Source organism: Lagenorhynchus albirostris, chromosome 21, assembly GCF_949774975.1.
Source record: "Lagenorhynchus albirostris chromosome 21, mLagAlb1.1, whole genome shotgun sequence".
Lineage (NCBI taxonomy): Eukaryota > Metazoa > Chordata > Mammalia > Artiodactyla > Delphinidae > Lagenorhynchus > Lagenorhynchus albirostris.
The window spans coordinates 22611090-22630924 of record NC_083115.1 but is presented as its reverse complement, the minus strand read 5'-3'; the positions used below and the strand labels follow the sequence as shown (position 1 = coordinate 22630924).

Sequence of the window (19835 nt, the reverse complement as noted above, 5' to 3'; positions counted from 1 at the left end):
TACGTTTGAGTGGTAACATGGGCCATAGACTGGACTCAGGCCACCACAGGGATCATGGCTATTGCATTTTCATGAAATATTCCAAATAGGCAAATCTGTAGAGATAGAGTGCAGCTTAGAGGTTGCCTGGGAGCAGGGTGGGGGGAAAGGGGGAGTGAGTGCTAACATGCTCGTGGATCTGGAGTCTCTTTTTGGGGTGATAAAAATGTTCTAAAGTTGATTATGGTGATGGTTGCACAATTCTGTGACTATACTGATGCCGTTAAATTGATACTGTAAAGGGAAGGATTGCATGTGAACTGAATCTCGATAAAACTGTTTTATTTTTAAAAAGTAAATATGCTTAGTATATTTAAAATCTAATCTCCTTCCTTCCTTCCTTCCATCCATCTGTCAAGTTTATAAGCTTGAGATGGAATATGCTTAGTCCATGAAATGAAGCATAATTATATTGTCAGTTGGGTGATAAGAAAAAATAACAACCCAAAACGGAAAGGTTTGTTTAATTGGAGGAACTGCAGACAAAGAGAGAGAATATCTGCTGTGTAAGCAAGTGATATTCATTCTTTTTCTCATTCAACACATATTTATGGGACATTCATGAAACATTTGAGGCACCGCACTAGGTGCTATTTTATGATTTCAAAGCAACACGTAAGTATAACTTCCATAGCAGAGACCTGAGACCAAGTTTCCCACGTTTTATAACCAGGCTGTCAAGGCTACCGTCTCCCGTCCTCCTAGTAAGTAGTTTTCAAGAGCTGACTTTGGTCTATCACAGATTGCTTACAAAGATTAAACACACTATCACATTTGGAAATCTCTTGATATTTACAGAAACGTAAAACACTTTCACAGAAAATTCATAGAAGAGCTGTGTGTCTTGAACAGTGAGTTTGTCTGGTAGCACCGCTGGGGATCTTACACTCACAGGGACTTGGGTGTGGAGAAGCCTCTCCGTCACTGGGGCTTACAGACCCGCTTTGGCTTAAGAAGGGTGGAAACCTGACCCAGCTGGGACCAGTAGCCAATGCCAGCCTGATGGCTCCTGAAAATAACTGGCAGATTACGAAGTTGCTGTCAGGAGGCTCAGGTCTACCAAGGTCAAATCAGAACCCGTCTCTCCTGAGAGCAAATCCAGACCTTAGAGTCACGTGACTTAGAAGTGTCGTGTCCATGCCAGATCCTCTGAACCTGCGTCTCTGGAAGAGGGCCAGATGACGCCTGCAGTCCCAGCAAGTTTGCAAACTGCTGTCTGTGGCTGAATTCAGACCTGCTGTGGATTTCCAAGAGCCATTTAAAAGTAAAGAGAGTTGGGACTTGAGCCCAAGTCTGGGCTCTTGACGGCTAGAAAGAATTCCCTGGGCCTGCTCTTATTCATGTTTAAGTCTTCAGAAGTTAAGTGAATTGGGTTCTGGCCATTAGGCCTGTGGGCAGGGAAAGTAGCCATTCATCTTATCCTTCATTTAAAGATCATTCCTTTCATCTGTCTTCGGCATTTGCAGGTCAGTCCAATTACCTTCCTCCTGGAATTAGCAATGAAGTGGGAAAATAATCCAGGAGACAAGGTGCGTGTATCGTCCTAGCGGGTATTGTTCCGATGGGACAAAATGCGTTTAGAGGAAGTAGAATTTTCCTTGGGAAAATAACATACCTTTAAAACAAACATCAAAAGAAAAAATTCTAGCCAAATAATTAAGCCACTAAAATATATGCATTGCTTTAGGTAAAAAGGTTTTTTCTCCATTCAGTGTCTGAATTTTCTTTATTATTTACCAATAGTCATGATTCCAAAAGTACCTTACTCTCATTTATCTATTCAAGACTACTTATTGAGCAACTATACTTTGTCAGACGAATATCTGAAATTTTATTATGGAACTTGAAGATGTGAAGGACGAGGGAGGGGAAAAATTGGTAGAACAGGGCAGGAAGGACAAATCCGAGGCTGTGTGTCTGTTTGTACCCCTGTGGGATCACTGGGTTTCTTTTAGGTCTCCTTCCTTCACAAGGGAGCACAGTGGGCTGCACTGGACTCATTAGAACCCAGTCCTTTAAGGAGAAGGAAACCTGTGAACAATAGATGCCTATTGCAACTACCCGCACCAATGTTCCGAAAGCACTAATTGGCTTCTGGCCAGGGCACAAAGGCTGATTTGCCTCCCCGTTGATTCGATGGTCTGCTGGCACTTTAAAACCCATTACATAAATCCTTAGAAATCTTCTGTGAAGGTAAATTAGGTATTTTTCAGCAGTGATCCTTTGCTCTCATGATTCAAGGCCCAGGAACGGTTCCCAACCTTGTTGAATCAGGGGGAGCATACATTTTCATTTTTCAAGGTAAACAACACATGAGGGCTTCATCGTCCTGACGAGACCTGATCTTTTGCCCTTTCCTGACAAAAAGCCTCATTTGCAGATGTGCCTCATTTAGTGCAAACTCATTTTTAATGCGATGATATATGTATATGACTCTGATCATATAGAAATGCAGTTATCCCTTGTTTTGCAACAAGAGCTCCTACAGCAAACTTAGAAGACTAAACTAAAAACATTTCATCTCAGGCTCAGTGCCTCTTCTTCGAGGTTTCTTAAGGTCTCTGAGGCGGCGCTTTGACCAGACTGTTTCCTAATCCAGTGGCTAAGTGGTTAGTGACTGGGATTTGACTCCATCATGTGGCCGCCATTCCCCGTGCCCCACCATTTTCCTTGGAATTCTGGGTCACTCAGGGGTCCGCTTTGCTGTGGTTGTTGAATAAGCAGTGCTCCAGGACACTGGTGCATCAAACTTACGCTTAATTGCATCACCATTTCAAGCAATGACGTGAGATTTCTTTAAGTATGTCCACACCATCATCAGCCAGACACCCCTTTCCCCGCCTGTGATGATGTCAGGGGTCGCTAGTGTCTACACTCTGTACGGGTTTCCAAAGAGAGGCAGCCTCTGAGTGAGCCTTCCCACAGGCAATCCAGCGCCTGCCGTGTGCATGTTCACACCACGATACGCTACAGGGAGGCTCACAGAAGCCCGTATCTATTGGAAACTCTTCTGCTCCTTCAGGCAGGGAGAAACTTTCGTGCACTCGGACTTTGGGAAGGAACGCATGTCTTTCAATTTGTTCCATGAATTCTGCAGTTCCCATTGATTTTTATTGCTGGGTGAGCCAAGCTCAGATATGCCCTTTCTGGGACTTTGTATAAGGTGAAGAAACCCCACGAGCTGAGTTAGAAATAGCAGCTACTGCTTCACATGGGCCTCCTTTGTCCCAGACGGAAGGAGCAGTATGGGATGGTGGCCGTAGACCCTGAGGGTGGCTCCGGGGTTTAGACAGGGCACAGACAAGGGCCTGCTTTGTGCAGAGCAGGACAGAGAGGGGCCAGGATTCCATGGAATACCCGCCCAAGGTCTGGTCGCTACAGGGGGACGCCCTGCTTAGTTCATCTGAGTACGTGGAACGCAAGGAGAAAATAACCTATAGTTGAACAAATGAAAAGCTAGGAGTTTCCTTACCTCCGGAAAAAGCAAAGGGGTTTTGTTTTTGTTTTTTTAAGAAATAGGGACTTTTATGTATAGAACCATCCAAGACTAATACATTTACAATTGTATGGCCTTGACTGAACTGACGAAGCTATTAGTGAAATAGGAGGCGGCCAGGCCTCCCCCGTGGGGCACGGCACACACCGCGCTAGCAGTTCAGGACAGCAGCGCCAGCAGCGCCAAGGCCAACGTGCAGGCGCCCGGCCGCGCAGCCAGGGCCGAGCTGGCCGGGTCCTTCAGCATGCATGTCACCCGGGACCAGGACCCGTTGTTGGGCAGGGGGGCGACGCCTGCCACGTTGCACATGACGTTGTAGACATCCACGGATCTGATGGGAGCGGCTCTGAAGTTGGATTTGAAATCTGAAAGGGAAAGGCAAGCAAACGAGTTGTCACGGTCACTCCTGGGCAGGGCAGAGACAGGCATGGAGTCACGATGTGGAGGAGTTGCATTCAGCATCCAGGCAGCTTGGGACTGGAAAATCCGCCTCGTCCGCGGGGCCTGGCCAGGGGGTTGTGGACCTGGAAGGAGATCTGGAAGGTTCTAGCTTATGGGAGGAGGTTGCTTTCTATGGCTCGTGGAGATGTGTCTTTGAAAGACAGATCAGACAGCAAACTCTCTCTGTGCATAACTGTGCTTCCCTTGTGACAACAGAGCTTTCCTTGGGGACCCAAGGGCCGTCTGAAGCTGCTCGTTTCTGCAAGCCCTGCGGAGCCGCTGTGGTCTCAGAAGTTTGACTGTCCTGCCGGGCTCCCCAAACCCACTCCAGCTGCGTGCTCGTCTTCCAGGCCACCTATCTGGCAGGGACTGGTTAGCCTGGGTGCTCCCCAGTTCAAGAATGTGTCCCATTTTCCTGCCACAGGGAGGTCCCAGGACTGGATGGAACCTGAAATTATACAGTTTCCTCCTTGTGCCTAATTCACAAGCAATAGCAACGGTCTCCTGAATATGTCTGGAAGATCAGCTGCACATTCCTTGGGAGCCTTTCACTGGCAGATAAAGTAACTTAGCTGTGGGGAAAATAACGAAACTGGTAGTGGAGTTAGAGACCTGAGTGGAGGCTCAAGGGAGCTCATGAGGGAGAGGGCTGTGCCTCTACCCAAGGCTGTGCCAGGCTCCACGGGCCCCCGAGGGCCTGGCTGGCTATTCACCGCATAGCAAGTAAGGGTGCTGAAGGAGGGCTTCAGCCCTCAGCGGACCCCTCTTTCTCCACAGGAGGCAGAAAAGATGCTGAATGAAAAGTGTTTGTTTAAAGAGCGACTTCAGTAATATTCATAAGCTCCCAACCAGAGCTTCCAACAAAGTACCCAAAACCTAAGAAGCTGAATTCAGGAAGGAGTTTTATCCATCAATAAAGACCCATGCGTGTGATTTTAGTCCCTCTATAAAAAATTTTTTTAAAACAGGTAGTTTGGGGGCTGTAAAGCCAAGTTTTCTATCTTAGAAAATAATCTTTATAATTGCTCTGCTAAAATGATCACATATACTTGATTTAAAGAGCAAACAAACAGCAACATAGCCCAGAAGTGTCCACACCAAATTCTACTCTTGTATTAACCCTGCAATTATAAATACAGAAGGAAGCTATACACTGAAAATTCTGCCACAGTGTATGTTAGACCCAGGGCAACTTCCCAAGTGACAGGTTTTGCTTATTTTGAAGAATTAAAGTTGAATTCAGTATAAAGAGGTTCACAGACTCTACAACCAGCCTGTGGCCACTTACTAGCTGGGTAACCTCAGGGGACAGGCATGGAGATGGCGCCTAAATCCTAGTTCCAGCCACGCTGTATGTGCTCAATAAATGGGAGCTGTTTTTAGTATTGGAATAACTGCCCAGCAAGGGAAAGTATGGATTGAGAATATTCACCCTATAGATTATTTGAAGGGTTCACTTTACTTTTAGGGCAGGGAGGGTAAGAGTCAGCATCACCTCAGGGTAAACACTCACTTTAAAAAATCCAGAACTTCCTGGAAAGGAGAATGTAGAGGCTGCCCTGGATGCCAACCTTTCCAATATCAAGGATAACACTACAGTTAGAGAGGGTGGTGGTAACGCTGCCCCAGAGGAGAATCAGCTACAGCTGAGAAATCAGTGGCAAGGCTGGCCCAGGGACGTGGGAGCGACTCCCCTCCCTCTGACTTGCCGTGGACCTGGACGTGAGATCATCCTGCCACGTCACCTGGTGGCCATGTCCTGTCACGTGGGAGGGTGGCAGACAATAGCATATCCAAGACAGCCGTCCCCAGCCTTTCAGACATCTCCTTCTTTAACATTTGGCAAGAAAATTTGAGATCAAGCTCTACTGACAAAAAATAAATGTTAGAAAAGATCATCTTTTTATGTTGAAAGTACAAAATCAAATCCGGTACATGTAAGCAGGAAGGAGAATTGGGGTTTCTTTCCCACTCCATCTGGTTCACGGCTTCCCGGTCTACAGGGCTGGGATTTTGAGCCAAGTGCAGAGATGATCCAGACTGGAATGAGAGCTTCTAGAAAATTTCTGAACAGCAAAACAATACCTGATCCAATTGGGAGAGGCCAGACAAGCCCTGCTAGCTCAAGATGGTGTGTGAACCTGGAATGGGAATCCAAGTTATTTCCATGGGTTTACATTTTTTGGATATTTAAACTGTTTCTCCTAAAGAGAGAAGGTTCTGGAGGCTCCCGCTGTGCCTGAACACCTTGGGCTGCTTTCCAAGTGAGGCTTGCTAGCTCGCTGGCAGCTCACTGAGTCACACTCCTGCTGTCTTATCTCGAATGTGTTCTCCACGGCAAGATTAGGTTGTTCAAATTAGAAACTGGGATTAAGCAGAGAGAGGCTATCTTCCAGAATTATTTCCCTTTCTCTTAGCTGGACCAGATGACTTCTAAAGCTGTATCGGGGCAGCTGCAGCGATGCTCAGCATCCTTCCATGAGCGAGAAGTACCTACAATTAATCAGGAGGGATGTACCTTTATCTCAAAGTGCAGCTAGATAGCTATTAAAGGCCTCGCTCTTAAATTTTCTTCTGAGTAAACAGTCAGTGCGTAAAGCTGTTCAATCTTTCATGAGAATTAGAGCCAGAAACGTGATGGTTTGTGGGAGGCTCTCAAGGCTGTGTCTGCCTGGAAACATTTTTGCAATTAGCCCAGTCCAGTTTCATCAGGGGTCGTCTTTCTGTCTGTAAAAGACTTAGGCTTTTAGTTTTAAAGGAACGTATGAGGGAGGCCTTTGCTAATGGACAAAATCTCCCCACTGAATTTAAGCTATTGCAGCTTTGGGTACTTTGTTTAAAGTTTTCGGTTTGACGCTAGACGTGCTTCTGCTTTAAAATCTGCCCGAGACTCTTACTCGTAAACACTCCAACTGACAACTGTTTCGCATTCATGATCTGATCCCTCTCTTCTGGGGAAAGAGGAGGCGATGTCTTTGAATGAAAGCCCTGCTGGCTAATGTTCCCCCACATGAAGGCCATGGCCCTGGAACATCTCTAACCTGATCTAGCAGCTGTCACCTCAACATCCTCAAGGCTCCATCCTGAATTCACTTGGCTTTTGAGCTGCGAAGCTCTAGCCCGGGGCTTGGCTAACAGGGAGGGCCTGTTAACTGTTATCAGGTGATGGCGTCATGCTGGGGCGTCCTCTGAACTCTCTCTTAGGCCAGTGTCATGACCCCAGTTGTGCTCTATAAATGTTTGCTGCCACTGGTGCTGACGCTTACTTAAGGACACGGGAACCTGGATGACACGTGGGCAATGATTTGGACCGACATGTTCCCTAAGCTCAGGCTCCCAGAGGCGCCCAAGGAGGGTGCAGAAGCTGACACCTTGCAGTTCTCAGCAGCTATCTTGTGGTAGGTAGAGTGACCTGAGGCGGACGGAATGAAGGGGGCTGACACATTTCTCTGTCCTGTTACATCAAGGAGAAGGGCAGGGCTTCCAGGCATGATCTCTAACCTATAATTTGAAGGAAAGCATGGACTTTCATGGGCTGAAACATTTTGATCAACAGGCAGAAAAGGGAACTTGGAATATGGGTCTTGGGGTAAGCTTACTGTGTTTAATAAGGAGTGTGGACAGCAGGAGGAAGGTTAGCAGCTCATGAGCCAGTCCACTGATTGTTGATGGCTGTTGACTGATTTTTACTGTTTTTTTAAGGGGGTATTCAGGTGGTAGTATGATCTTTAGAGTGTTTGATAAACTTTTCTAAAATGTGGATTTACAGTACTGTGTTTATTAAAGCAAATAACCAAAGAGGCTCTCTCCATCTCCCCTCTCTTCCTGCCCTGGGAATGTAGGTCAAGGAAGGCACAGTAAATTTGCTTTCATCCAAGACATCCCGAGTCATTCAGGCTTATTCTCAAAGTCAGCCACAGAATCACTTCCTCGCCTGCCCTTGAGCACATCCTAGCTTCTGGCGGGCCCTAAACCGAATGACCTGCACAGGGGTGGGTGCTCTAGCCAGGGAGGAACTGTGGAAGAGTCAGACCCTGTGAAGCGATCGCATCAACTCCAGGACGCGCAGCTGTCAGCAACCTGGTGCCTGATAAGCTTTCCTGGACATCAGATGGCTGTGAGAGAACATTTTGATGAATTAAGTAAAAAAATGAATCATAAACATGTGGAACATTTTTTTCACTGCGCTCGAGATTTAAAACTTACAAGGAAAAGTATTTGGCCACGTTTGCCAAAACCAAGAAGCATTTGAAAGCCAGCCAGCTGAAGACACTTCATGGAGACCGGCTGGGTTTGCTCAGCTTTGCTCATAAAGAGGGTCCATAAAGAAATCACTCCAGCTCTACTAGTGCCATCAGCCCCTGCTGGCTGACGCTTCCTGAGGAAGGAATGACTAAGAGAATTCGGTCGTGTCTTCCTACCGGGTCCGAAGGCCAGGAAGATGCCCCGCATGTCCCTGAGCTCGTTGTCGTATCCGTGCCATCCGCGCTGCCAGCCTTGCCTCTTGTCAGTGCTGTTCATCCAGAATGGAAGCGTCTCTCGATTCTGCAATCAAGCACGACATTTACATCGCCCCGTGTCCAGACATCCGGACGAGTGAGCATCCGGTCCAAACTGCCACCCAGTGGACTTCCTGCTCAGCGGTCTCAGTCAGGGTCATCCAACCTCAGCTGGATCACTTCCTACTCCAGGGAGCTCAGACCTTTGGAGACCGCCCATTAAATTGCCAAAGAGCTCTAGTTCTGAAGGTATCTTCTTATGTCGGGCTGGACTGAACCTCGTAAGCAGTTTTAGAGTCACTAAGTATAGCATGTCAGAGACAGAAGGGACGTGAAAGTCTACCTGTGGTATAATAAAAAATATAGTTGGCCTTTGCCCCGGGTTCCCTGGCCCAGAATGCCTAGACCCTTGGAATTTCCTGAGTGATGGGCGTGTTTTGTTATTTGAAATGAGCCCCTTGCTCTGATACCTGAGTTTATGCTAATGAGATGACTCGCTGGGGTAGGGAGCTACATAGCTCCAGGATCACCTGGTCACCTGAGGAACCAACCACAGGATGAGAGGGTTAGAACTTTCAGCCACATCCTCTGACCTCTAAGATTGAGCTCAGCTATGTGGCCATGATTTAATGACCCATGCCATCGCAATGAAACCCCAGATAAAACCCCGGGGACAGCGTAGTCCAGGGAGCTTCTGGATTAATGAACACATTGTCATGATGGGAGGGTGATGCACGCAAAGAGGGCCTGGGTTCTCTGCACCACTCACCCACATACTTTGCCCTGTGCGTCTCTTCCATTTGCCTGTCCCTGAGTAGCATCCTTTGTAATAAGACTGTAATCATAAGTATAGCACCTTTCTGAGTGCTGTGATTCATCCCAGTGAATTATCGAACCTGAAGGGGGGTTATGAGAACCCTCAAATTTGTAGCCAAGTCGGACACAAGAATGGGCATCCTGAGGACCCAGGACTTGCGGTCAGAATTCACATGTGCAGGCAGTCTTGTGGGACGGAACCCCTTGAAGTGTGTGTCTGCTCTAACTTGGGGTGATGTCAGAATTGAATCGAATGGTAGGACATCCAATTGCTATGGGAGAATTATTGCTGGAAAACACAGCGTCTAATCGAATCACTTTGTTTCTTTAGTACAGCATGGAAGCCCCGAGGCAGCCGGCTTCCCACAATCCCAGGGGCGCCCACTGCAGGAACCACCCGTCCTCCTTTCTTCCAGCTCCACCCCAGGGGGTGACTTGAAACATATTAGTCCCCTCCTCCCCATTTAGTCAACATTTGAAGATAGCACCCGTGTTCCTCTGCTCCAGGCCTTGGTATCTTCACTTTCTTCGACCATTCTTCACTGAGGATGGCTTCCAGAACTGTCACTGCCCTGTCACCCTTCTTTCCTGCAAAACTAAATTTTCTTAGACTGCAGCTGCTTACTCGAGAGACAACAAGCTTAAAGAAGGTTTTGCAAATCCTAAGGAGGCTGCAGCCAGTTGGACACAACCCGAGCCCTTCTTGGCGGACTAAGCCTTCATTTCCGATATTCTAATCATCTTGCTCAGCACAGGGTTTAATATTACAAGTTTTCCAAATGCAGGAGGTAGAACTGACTACCTCCTGGAAGCAGAGGAGCTCAAGGACCAGGGATTTACAGGTTGGCTCACAAGACTCATAACAACACGAGTATTTTGTGTGCTGTACGGTTCACCAAGAGCCTCTCCCAGCGTGCACTTAATCATCACCACCTCCCACTGTGGATGGTATTATTTTTCCCACCTTGGCACAGAGAGGTTAAGTGACACTCTTAAAGTCACACAGCTGTTGAGAGGCAGGGCTGGGATTGGAACCCAGGTCGACAGTCTCCTGGTCTTCATGTGCCTTCCAGGACCCCATAGCCAGAGGTCGCTGCAGGGCTCCTGCCAGCACAGGACAGCGGGCTGTCCCTGTCCCTTGCCTCTTCACTCACTGAGTGGTGGCCAGTTACAGAGTATGGAGATGAGATTTTGGAATAGGATGTGGGTTGAATTCCAGTTTGCCACCTTCCAGCTCTGTGATCCTGGGCAAGCTGCGTAACTTCTCCAAGCTTCAGCTCCCTTGCTGGATGTGATACTACCTGCCTCACAGAGATTCTGGAGGATAACCCGGCTGTGCGCTAAGCCCGAAACACAGTAGGTGCTCGATAAATGGCTGGGGACGGTCAGCAGATGCCACTGGCTGCGGGGCGAGGCGCTCGGGTCCTGTGCGGCAGGGTCGAACCCTCCTTTGCTTATTTAGCTGTCACATCGCATTGCACACCCATCCAGTCTCACCCCATAAATCACTCCCTGGCATTACCGCTTTCCAAATCACACTGTTTCATTGACTCTCTGTTTCCTGAATTGCCATCATTCCCTATCCCGCCTTCTCCAGCTGTAGCTTGTAGTTTTCAATGGGAATATATTTATTAACGTACTGCATTTCTGACTTATACTGTTTCTTGTTCTTTGTGGTGAGCTCACAACACATCCCAATTTAGCTTCGTTCGCTAATATCACATGCTGCTCCCCCCGCCCCAGTCTTTAGTGATTCCTGAAGAACTAGGTAGAACATATCACTGGTGATGTCACTAATCATGAACCCCATGGGACATATGTGTCCCATGACCAAGGGACAGGTGGAAGAGAGATGAGGACTGATTGCCTGATTTTAAAATTCCAGCTTAATTCCACAACTACAAACAAACAGCAACAAAAAATCTCAGCCCTGAAGGTAACTGGGGATCGGTCTGATCATAGGTCAATCCACCAGTTCTTATTAACACGACAGGTTGCTCCAGTGAAACAACTATTCTTACTGATTTTAAAAAGTAATAGTAAACTGGCTGGTTATGTGAGAAGCGAAGTGACTGAACAGATTACATGACATAATCTAATGACATTGTGTAATTAACCTCAAGAAGGTGCAGGGATGATTTCCTTCCTCGTCCTCTCCCGGTGGCTTTCACCATTTCACTGGGCTCTGTATCCCCACATTAGCATCCCAGCGCAGGCCTGTGCAGCCGTGTGACACATACCACACAGGGGCAGCCCTGCGGGTGAAGCGCCCCAGACCTCAGTCCCCAGGCAGGGGGTCCTCAAGCTACTGGTTGAGCCTCACCCCTCCTGACCCTACCAGGCCCAGGGGCTGCCACACAGCACTGCCTAGTGACATCCTGGGGAGGTGCCCGAACCCTGCAGGAGAGCAAGGGTAGAGGGGTCTGTGTGTGAGCGTGACTGTCTGAGCGTGTCTGTGTGAGCATGTGTGTGAGCGTGTGTGTATGTGAGCGTGAGTCTCTGTGTGTGTGAGCGTGAGTCTGTGTGTGAGCGTGAGTCTGTGTGTGTGTGAGCGTGAGTCTGAGTGTGTGTGTGTGGGCGTGAGTGTGTGAGCGTGAGTCTGTGTGTGTGTGTGAGCGTGAGTCTGTGTGTGTGAGCGTGAGTCTGTGTGTGTGAGCGTCTCTGTGTGTGTGAGCATGAGTCTGTGTGTGTGTGTGTGTGAGCGTGAGTGTGTGAGCGTGAGTCTGTGTGTGAGCGTCTCTGTGTGTGTGAGCGTGAGTCTCCGTGTGTGTGTCTGTGTGTGTGAGCGTGAGTCTGTGTGTGAGCGTCTCTGTGTGTGTGAGCGTGAGTCTCCGTGTGTGTGTCTGTGTGTGTGAGCGTGAGTCTGTGTGTGTGTGTGTCTGTGTGTGTATGAGAGAGAGAGAGAGTGAGGAGGCCACCAGAAGGCTCTAGCGCAGAGCGCAGGCAGCCCTGCGGCTCCGCAGTAGCGGCCCCCAGGGAGCTCTGAGTGGCGGAAGGGCTGACACAGGAGGAGGCCCTGCGAGGCCAGGGGACCTTGTGTAGTGACCGCACGTGGGGAGAGCGTGAGAAGAAAGCACCGCGAGGCTGTCGGGAGGAGTGAGGCGGTGTCTACCCGGCTGTACCAGTCCGACAGGGGGACCGACTGTCCCGGTTTGTCGGGGACTGAGGGGTCCAGGGATGCAAAACGTCCTGTTTTAAAACCAGGACAGGCCTAGGCGAACCAGGGCAAGTTGGCCGCTCTGTAATGAACACTCTCTTGTCAATTCAAATAAAATCCTCACCAAGTCCATTTGTTCAGCACCTTCCAGTACCTTCCGGGACCTCTCCTCTGTACAGGGGGGGACAGCAGTGCCGGGACGCCCCCCTTCATGAGCCCCTAAACTAGTTCGCTATTTCCAACAGGAAGGACCCAGAAAGAGTTCACAGGAGGAACACTGTGAGGAATGGTTGTTATTATGTTTATAGACTCGGGTTCTGTTATTTGGTGCCTGCGTTGTATTTGAATGCCTCACTCCACTACCAGCTCACCATGAAATGGCTACCAGAAGCCTGCTGAACTGGGGAAGCCAGATTGCTTAGGAGATAAGACTTGTGGTTTCTAGACTAGATCTTTGTCTCATTCATCCTTGGCATTAAAAAAAAAAAGAAGTAGCATTCACTGTTTACCCCCAAATCAGCAAACCAGTTAATAAAGTTGGTTCAACCACTGCCTGGACCTGTCTCTTTGACTTGCCATTCTGGGATTCCTTTCTGCTGCTGAGCTACAATGTCTCGGTGGCACAGTCAGAAATGGGGGTGGCGCTGGGAACGAGGATCGGGGTGGAAGCGGGGTTGGAAGGCTGGGAAGAAACAGAGGGTGGCCTGAACGGTCTGTAGTCATTACTGTCTGTCTGCACGTGGCCAAGGCACTTGCTTCGATAAAATGTCTGGTCATTTACTTGCTTTGTACTGTTGCATTTGGGGAATATATTAGCACGTATATTTCTCACCGCCTCCTTCCGATTTCCCCTCGGCGTAGATCAGAAAATGGTTACTAAGCCACAGAGAAGAATACTCCTGAGGGCGCAGGAAATGTTTTCCAGCTCCAGGAAAACATCTAGACTCCCGGTCTTGCCTTGCACCCAAAGTGACTTCTCTTGGGGCAGCCAAGGAGGTGGTAATCCGTTCTTCGTGGGTTCCCTCCCAGGCCAGAGGCGCCGTTTGGGGTCTTGTCTGGGTCCCCCTGCTCCATCTGGGTGACCTGCTCTCCAGTCTTCCCCCTTGAAACTCACCGTCTACACTGCTGGATCCCAAGCCTGGCTGTGCACACAGTGCCCTGAGCTTATCCCGGCTCCCACTTTGGGTATTTGGATTCAGCAGGTCCGTAAGGCAGGAACTCTTGTCTATTTAATCATCGTCCCCCAGGTGACTGGGATGCATCGTCTGGCCTGGAAACTGCTGGCAGTCATTCACCTGGCGTCTGTCCCGTGCCGTGTTCAGTGAGTATCCGTCGTTTCCTGAGAACGCTTCGCGTTATGCTGGGTTACCACGCTGAGGTCAGAGGCTGTGCCTCAGGCCCCTTCGTGGGGTCCCACAGAGCAGTGCAGGGCCTCCCTGCCAGAGACAGCACAGGGCCTCCCCGCGGCAGGCGCAGAGTCCGGCATGGAATTGCTCACACAGGCTGCTTTCCAAAGAGGAACCTGGGCGGCCGACCGGCTTGTCCCACCTGCCATCGAGGCTCATTGGCCGGCGCCAGGTTCACAGTTGGTTAAACATTTTGACCATCACCCCTCGTGTCAGCCGCTAAAAGAGTACTTCCTGTCAAGGAGTAGGGTCAGGGACCCGAGGGCCCCCTCCTCCTCTCTTGAGGCCTCTCACCCCACCTCTAGGGCACTGGGGAACAAAGTTGAAATCTGGTCCAATTAAAATCAATAAATAAAATGTGAACACCTGTCTAAGGTGTGTGAGGGGCCTAATACAAATGAAATCTACGTTATTCCCCTAGGACAGGGTTATAATAGCGACTTCCCACGCCCTCCACGTTGCAATAAACTCACATCATGTCAGCCTGGAAAAGGCACCCAGTGATGTATCAGAAGTGGCTTCGATTAGAACCCTTGTGGAAGGGAGCGCAGTCCGCCTGGCTCTGGGCTTTTGCTGCTAGGGTTAAGGTCGAGCTAGGCGTCTGTTACAAAGCACCGTGCCTCTGGTTTTGTGGCATCGTCATTTTAAACCCTCCTCCCGAGAGGCTTCCTGTGGGGATGACTCCTTGGAGCCCCCCAGGAATGGTGGTCATGAACCTTCAGATGTGTGTCTGCCATGCGCCACTGCAAAGACTTGTCCCCCAACAGTTTCTCTTTCTCCGTCTTAGAAGGCTGCCTCTTTCTAGAACGGAATTTAATTGCTCAGGCCTCAGGCCCCAGTCTGACCCTGGCAAGCCTGCTGCCACACACAGCCTAATTCTGGAAATGGAAAATGCCAGACAGCAAAATCAGCAGGGACCAAGGGCAGCAGAATTCCTTGGAGTGGAGGGAGGTGTTGGAGGGGAGCACTGAGCGGATGGGCTTTCCTTTTTTTTTTTTTTTTCCTTTTTTTTTTGCGGTACGCGGGCCTCTCACTGTGGTGGCCTCTCCCGTTGCGGAGCACAGGCTCCGGACGCACAGGCTCAGTGGCCATGGCTCACGGGCCCAGCCGCTCCGCGGCATGTGGGATCCTCCCGGACCGGGGCACGAACCCGTGTCCCCTGCATCGGCAGGTGGACTCTCAACCACTGCGCCACCAGGGAAGCCCGATGGGCTTTCTTTTATTCTTTTCTCCCCCTGGACCATGTTTACTGAAGCGTGACAGCAGTGAGGAGGGCGTCCGTGTGCTCTCCGACAGTGCATACCAATGACCCTAGTCACCCCCAGAAAGCAAGCAGCTTCCAGCCCCCAACACCAGCTTCCTGAAGCTCCATTACTTGCGCCTAGACGAAACCGCTCCAGCTGCCACTAAAACTCAGAAGCCACATTCTCCAGCTTGTCTTGATTTCCCCAAATATTTTGGGTTCGGGCCTAACTGCCATTCAACCCCAGGCCTTAGAATTGAGCCCGGCATTTCATATCCTTTGCCAATTTTCAAAGTAAATCTTTCCTCTGGAGACAAATTCAGGCCTCCCTTGGAAGCTTGGGCCTGAATTTGCCGCATTTCCCTCCACTCAGACGAGAGCCCAGAAGATCAACGATGAAGCGCCCTGTCTCACAGTCTTTCACCAGCTTCCGGCTGCAACTGGCTGACTTTTTGAGCACGGTGGCATGAAGTGGACACTGTTCAGGAGAGGCCGCAGGAATTAGCCCCTGGAGCTGAGTAGGGCCTGGGGAGAGCTGATGTATCCGCCCGCCCTTGGGCTCCAGCTGTGGGCTAACGGAAGCTAGGACAATTGCCATTAGTGGTTTCAACACCTTTTTACCTGTTGAAATCTCTTCTAGGGCTACCAATAATTAGCCAAAGTTAAAGGCCTGACTCAGCTTTCCTCTCTGTCTACTTGGTCACTGATTTACTAACCTACAAAATAAACAACCTGTCAACGAGTAATCAAGAACCAACTGTCTCAATATTTATGAATTCATCTCTTAATTCATATATCACAAACATGTACCGAGTTTCTGCCGTGTACTAGGCTCCACAGAGAAAAACGAAGGTCAAGATGCCACAGACCTGCCCTCAGGGAGCTTCCACCCCAGGAAGGAAGAGTTCAAAAGCAGACAGACAAGTGCAGCACCTGGGGAGTGATTCAGGGTTTTGTGAGATTCCAAGATGGAGGAAATTAGGGAAGAGCTGGGTATCTCACGGAAGAGATGGTATTTGAGCTGGGCTTAAAAAACAGGCGGGAGTCAGGAAGGAGAAGGCACTCTGGGTTCTACTGACGGTTTTTTGGGCTATTGATGGTACCAGAACCCACTGAGTACAGGTGTGGAGAGCAGGTCAGGAGAGCATGAAGTACGTTGGGATCCAACCACTTGACACCCGACGCTTGAGTCTTGCATTAGAAAAATCATTTTCACAAATAAGAAAATTCTGGTTCAAGTATGTGCAAATCTCCCATGTTGGTGAGAGGAAAGGAGAGGGCTGGTTAGGAAGAGTTTTTTTGCCTTGTGACAAAAGCAAGAAAAAAATGAATGCCAACGTTAGAACTTTTGTGAAGGAGCTGAGACTTATCTCCAGACCCCACTAGGAATCAGAAGGGTGAGTCCATAATTCCAATCCACAAAATCAGAAATACCTTGAACATTTTAGTGGAAGATTTGAAGGCTCTTTGGAGAACTGGATGGACTTCGTGCTTAACGGTTACATCTGGGTTGTAATTCTTTGTCTGGGACCTTAGTCAAGACATTTAAAACTCTGAGCCTCACTTAACTCAGTAAAATTGGGATAACGTCCACAATGCAGAAACAGTAAGCAGGAGACACTTATTTCAAGGTGGGATATATATTTTGCTCCCTAATAAAAGTATGAGATGTACAAGAAGAAGCCACATCCCTGCCTTCCTGCTTTGGGATGAACCGAAGGATGGGACGCTTGGAGCTACAGCAGTTATCTTGTGCTCTGAAGGGAAAGCCAAAAGAACTGCAGAAGAACTGACTCGGGGCCTTGATATCGAGTTGCTGGATGAACCACCTGGAACTTCTTCCCTCTAAACTTCTAGTTATGTGGGATAATGAATCTTTATTATTTAACCCATTTATTCAAGTGGTGTATGACTTATAACCAAGAGCATCTTGACTGATACCCCAAGTTTCCCCATCACTGTGTTTTAATCACTCATTGGGAAAACGTGCATCGTCTTGCTAGATGTGCTAATGCCAAGATACTGTATTGACAGTTCACATACTTCCAGACTGAACCTTCTCTGACAGCACTGACGGCTGGAGCAACTTCCCTGGTGACTGTCCACCCCTCCTGGAGGAATTGGGATGGCTCCTCGTGAGTTGTCCACTGTCTTCATGACACCCTCTGGCTTTGCCACTCTCCCTATGTAAGCCAGTTTTTCCATAAATTATCTCAAATCACCTCTGTACTCTTATAATCTCCCTCCCTGCCATGGACCAGCCTCTCAGTGTGGTTGATTTCAGCTAAATGTGAGAAAGTAAACAATAGAGGCACATAGTCCTACAGAGAAATGAGTGACAGTTAACTGTGGATTAACCCTCAGCATCGATTTGCTTTTAAAAAATTAAAACAATTTTACCAGAATATTCTAAATGGGACAAGTTGCAAAATGTAAGCCCTTTTGTACGGCTTGGGAAGTTGGCTTTATGGAATAAAATTGAAGAGGCACCCAGTCAGGTGGCCCACCTGACTGCACGTGTGTTCAGCGCAAAGTCCTAAGAAAACCACTGGAGATGAAAATGCTGTGAGCCTAGAATAACCTCACTCCTGGTGAACTTCAAACGGCGTGATAAAGTGACCAGAAGCGTTAGTGCGCTTAGAGGAGAGAGCGCTAGGGGGCAGAGGGACCTTCTTGGAAACTTCCAAAATCACATGGCATAGGAAGCCGAAGTCTGCTGATCAGGAGGACCCAGCTTGGCCGCGGACAGCGCAGCTGACATTTCTGACCAGTTCTGCTTTGTTTCCTCAGCGACCAGCTGCTTCTCTGGTCTGAGAGCACACAGGAACAGCTCAGTCCTCCCGAACGACTGAAGTTTACGTCAGGGAATCCCCGTTTTCCACACCTGGGTCGCTAGATGTCCACTCCTTTTGCCTGATCGGTATTTCTGCCGATCGCCACCTGCCCTCACTCTGGCAGATTAAATACCACTCTTAGGCCTTATACAGCCGTCCCTCGGTATCCACAGGGGATTGTTTCCAGGATCCCCTCGGATACCAAAATCTGTAGATGCTCAAGTCCCTTATACAAAACAGCACAGTATTTGCATATAACTACACACATCCTCCTGTATATTTTAAATCATCTCTGGATTACTTATGATACCTAATACAATGAAATGCTTTGTAAATAGTTGTAAATACAATGAAAATGTGATGTAAATGGTTGCCAATATCCAGCATATTCAAGTTTTGCTTTTTGGAAATTTCTGGATTTTTTTCCCCTGAATATTTCTGATCAGAGTTGGTTGAATCTACAGATGCGCAACCTCGAATTTGACTGTACTTTGTTGGCCTCAACCAACAACTCTCATGTACCAACACCTGCTACTCTCTTTTAGCCTGTAGTCTGGTCAGTTTGTAACCCAGCTTCATACTCATACTGACAGTGATCCAGGCCCTGTCTGGGAACTGACTCTAAACAGGACGTGACTGCGGATTCCCCTTTGGGGTGCCTTACCAGCTGGCCGGGTATCAGAGCTGATGCAAGGGCCTAGTGAGCTTGGAGTCCAGGTGGGCAAGGAGGAAGCTGCTGAAATCACCCGGGCACCAGGCAATTAGGGTTTGGGCCCAAAATGCAAGATAAGCTCTGTAAAATCAAGTTGGCAAACCAGAGACCTGGACCTGTGGACTTTTGTCTGCCAATCATTTCCCTTTAAGGTGAAAGCAAAGCCGAGCCTCTCCTGGCTTTTCGCTGCCCTAAAGCAATTGCTTTGGTTCACAGTAACTGTTCCACTTTAAACTGAATAGGTTACACTGTAAGCCTGGGTAATTGAGTTAAGGCCCATTTGTTAAAATACAGCAAGTCTGGAGCCATGAAGTCTAAACCATGGCTCTGGGTCGGAGTCTCCAGTTTGCATCTACAGAGTCACCTGACCAAGCCTTTGGATTCTCTAAAGAAGGAAATAATACAACAAATGAGACTTAAGCAAAAACGAATTTTTTCAGGTGGAAAAGGTAAATAATTGTTTACCTTTGGCTGTTTGATAGAATTTGTATAATGAATATCTTGTCATATGTTTTATATTTACCTCAGTTATGAACCATCCTTCATCGGCCACTAAGGTCAAAGGAGAGACAAATCTCCCTTTCTTGTAGTAGAACCTGCTCGGGATGGCCTCTTTCTTGTAGACAGTCATGTGCTCCACTGTTCTCAATTTGTTATATATCTGCAAAGATAACCAAGAATGACCAGTTTTGCATTCTCTCTCTTAAATGTATGTGAATATTTATTGGACCTGGAGGAGAGGAAGGACTTTATAAAAACTTATTTATGTCAAAAATACTACAGTAAAATAAAAAGGTGAATGAGAAGTTGGTCTGCCTGATGTTAAACACCACCAAGACCAAAGAAAAGCATTTATTCTTTGACTAGACCTACAGCATGTCCTATCTGCACCTGATTTTTTTTAATGAATTTATTTATTTTATTTTTATTTATTTTTGGCTGCGTTGGGTCTTTGTTGCTGGGCGTGGGCTTTTCTCTAGTTGCAGCGAGCGGGAGCTATTCTTCGTTGCAGTGGCTTCTCTTGTTGCGGAGCACGGGCTCTAGGCGCGCGGGCTTCAGTAGTTGTGGCACGCAGGCTTCAGTAGTTGTGGCTGGCACGCTCCAGAGCGCAGGCTCAGTAGTTGTGGCCCACAGGCTTAGTTGCTCCGCGGCACGTGGGATCTTCCCAGACCAGGGCTCGAACCCGTGTCCC

General features: G+C 48.4%; 1 protein-coding gene across 1 annotated transcript in view; it reads right to left on the bottom strand.

The window, feature by feature from the left end:
* Nucleotides 1–487: 487 nt before the first annotated feature.
* The window catches only part of ENPP6 (ectonucleotide pyrophosphatase/phosphodiesterase 6), a 92539-nt gene continuing 73191 nt past the window's right edge, over nt 488–19835 (bottom strand). The window contains exons 6-8 of the mRNA XM_060136532.1: nt 19167–19304; nt 8398–8521; nt 488–3900 (exon numbers count right to left, since the gene is read on the bottom strand). Coding sequence (XP_059992515.1) covers nt 3695–3900; nt 8398–8521; nt 19167–19304 — 468 coding nt within the window. The 3' untranslated portion in view covers nt 488–3694. The remainder of the gene's footprint in view (nt 3901–8397; nt 8522–19166; nt 19305–19835) is intronic.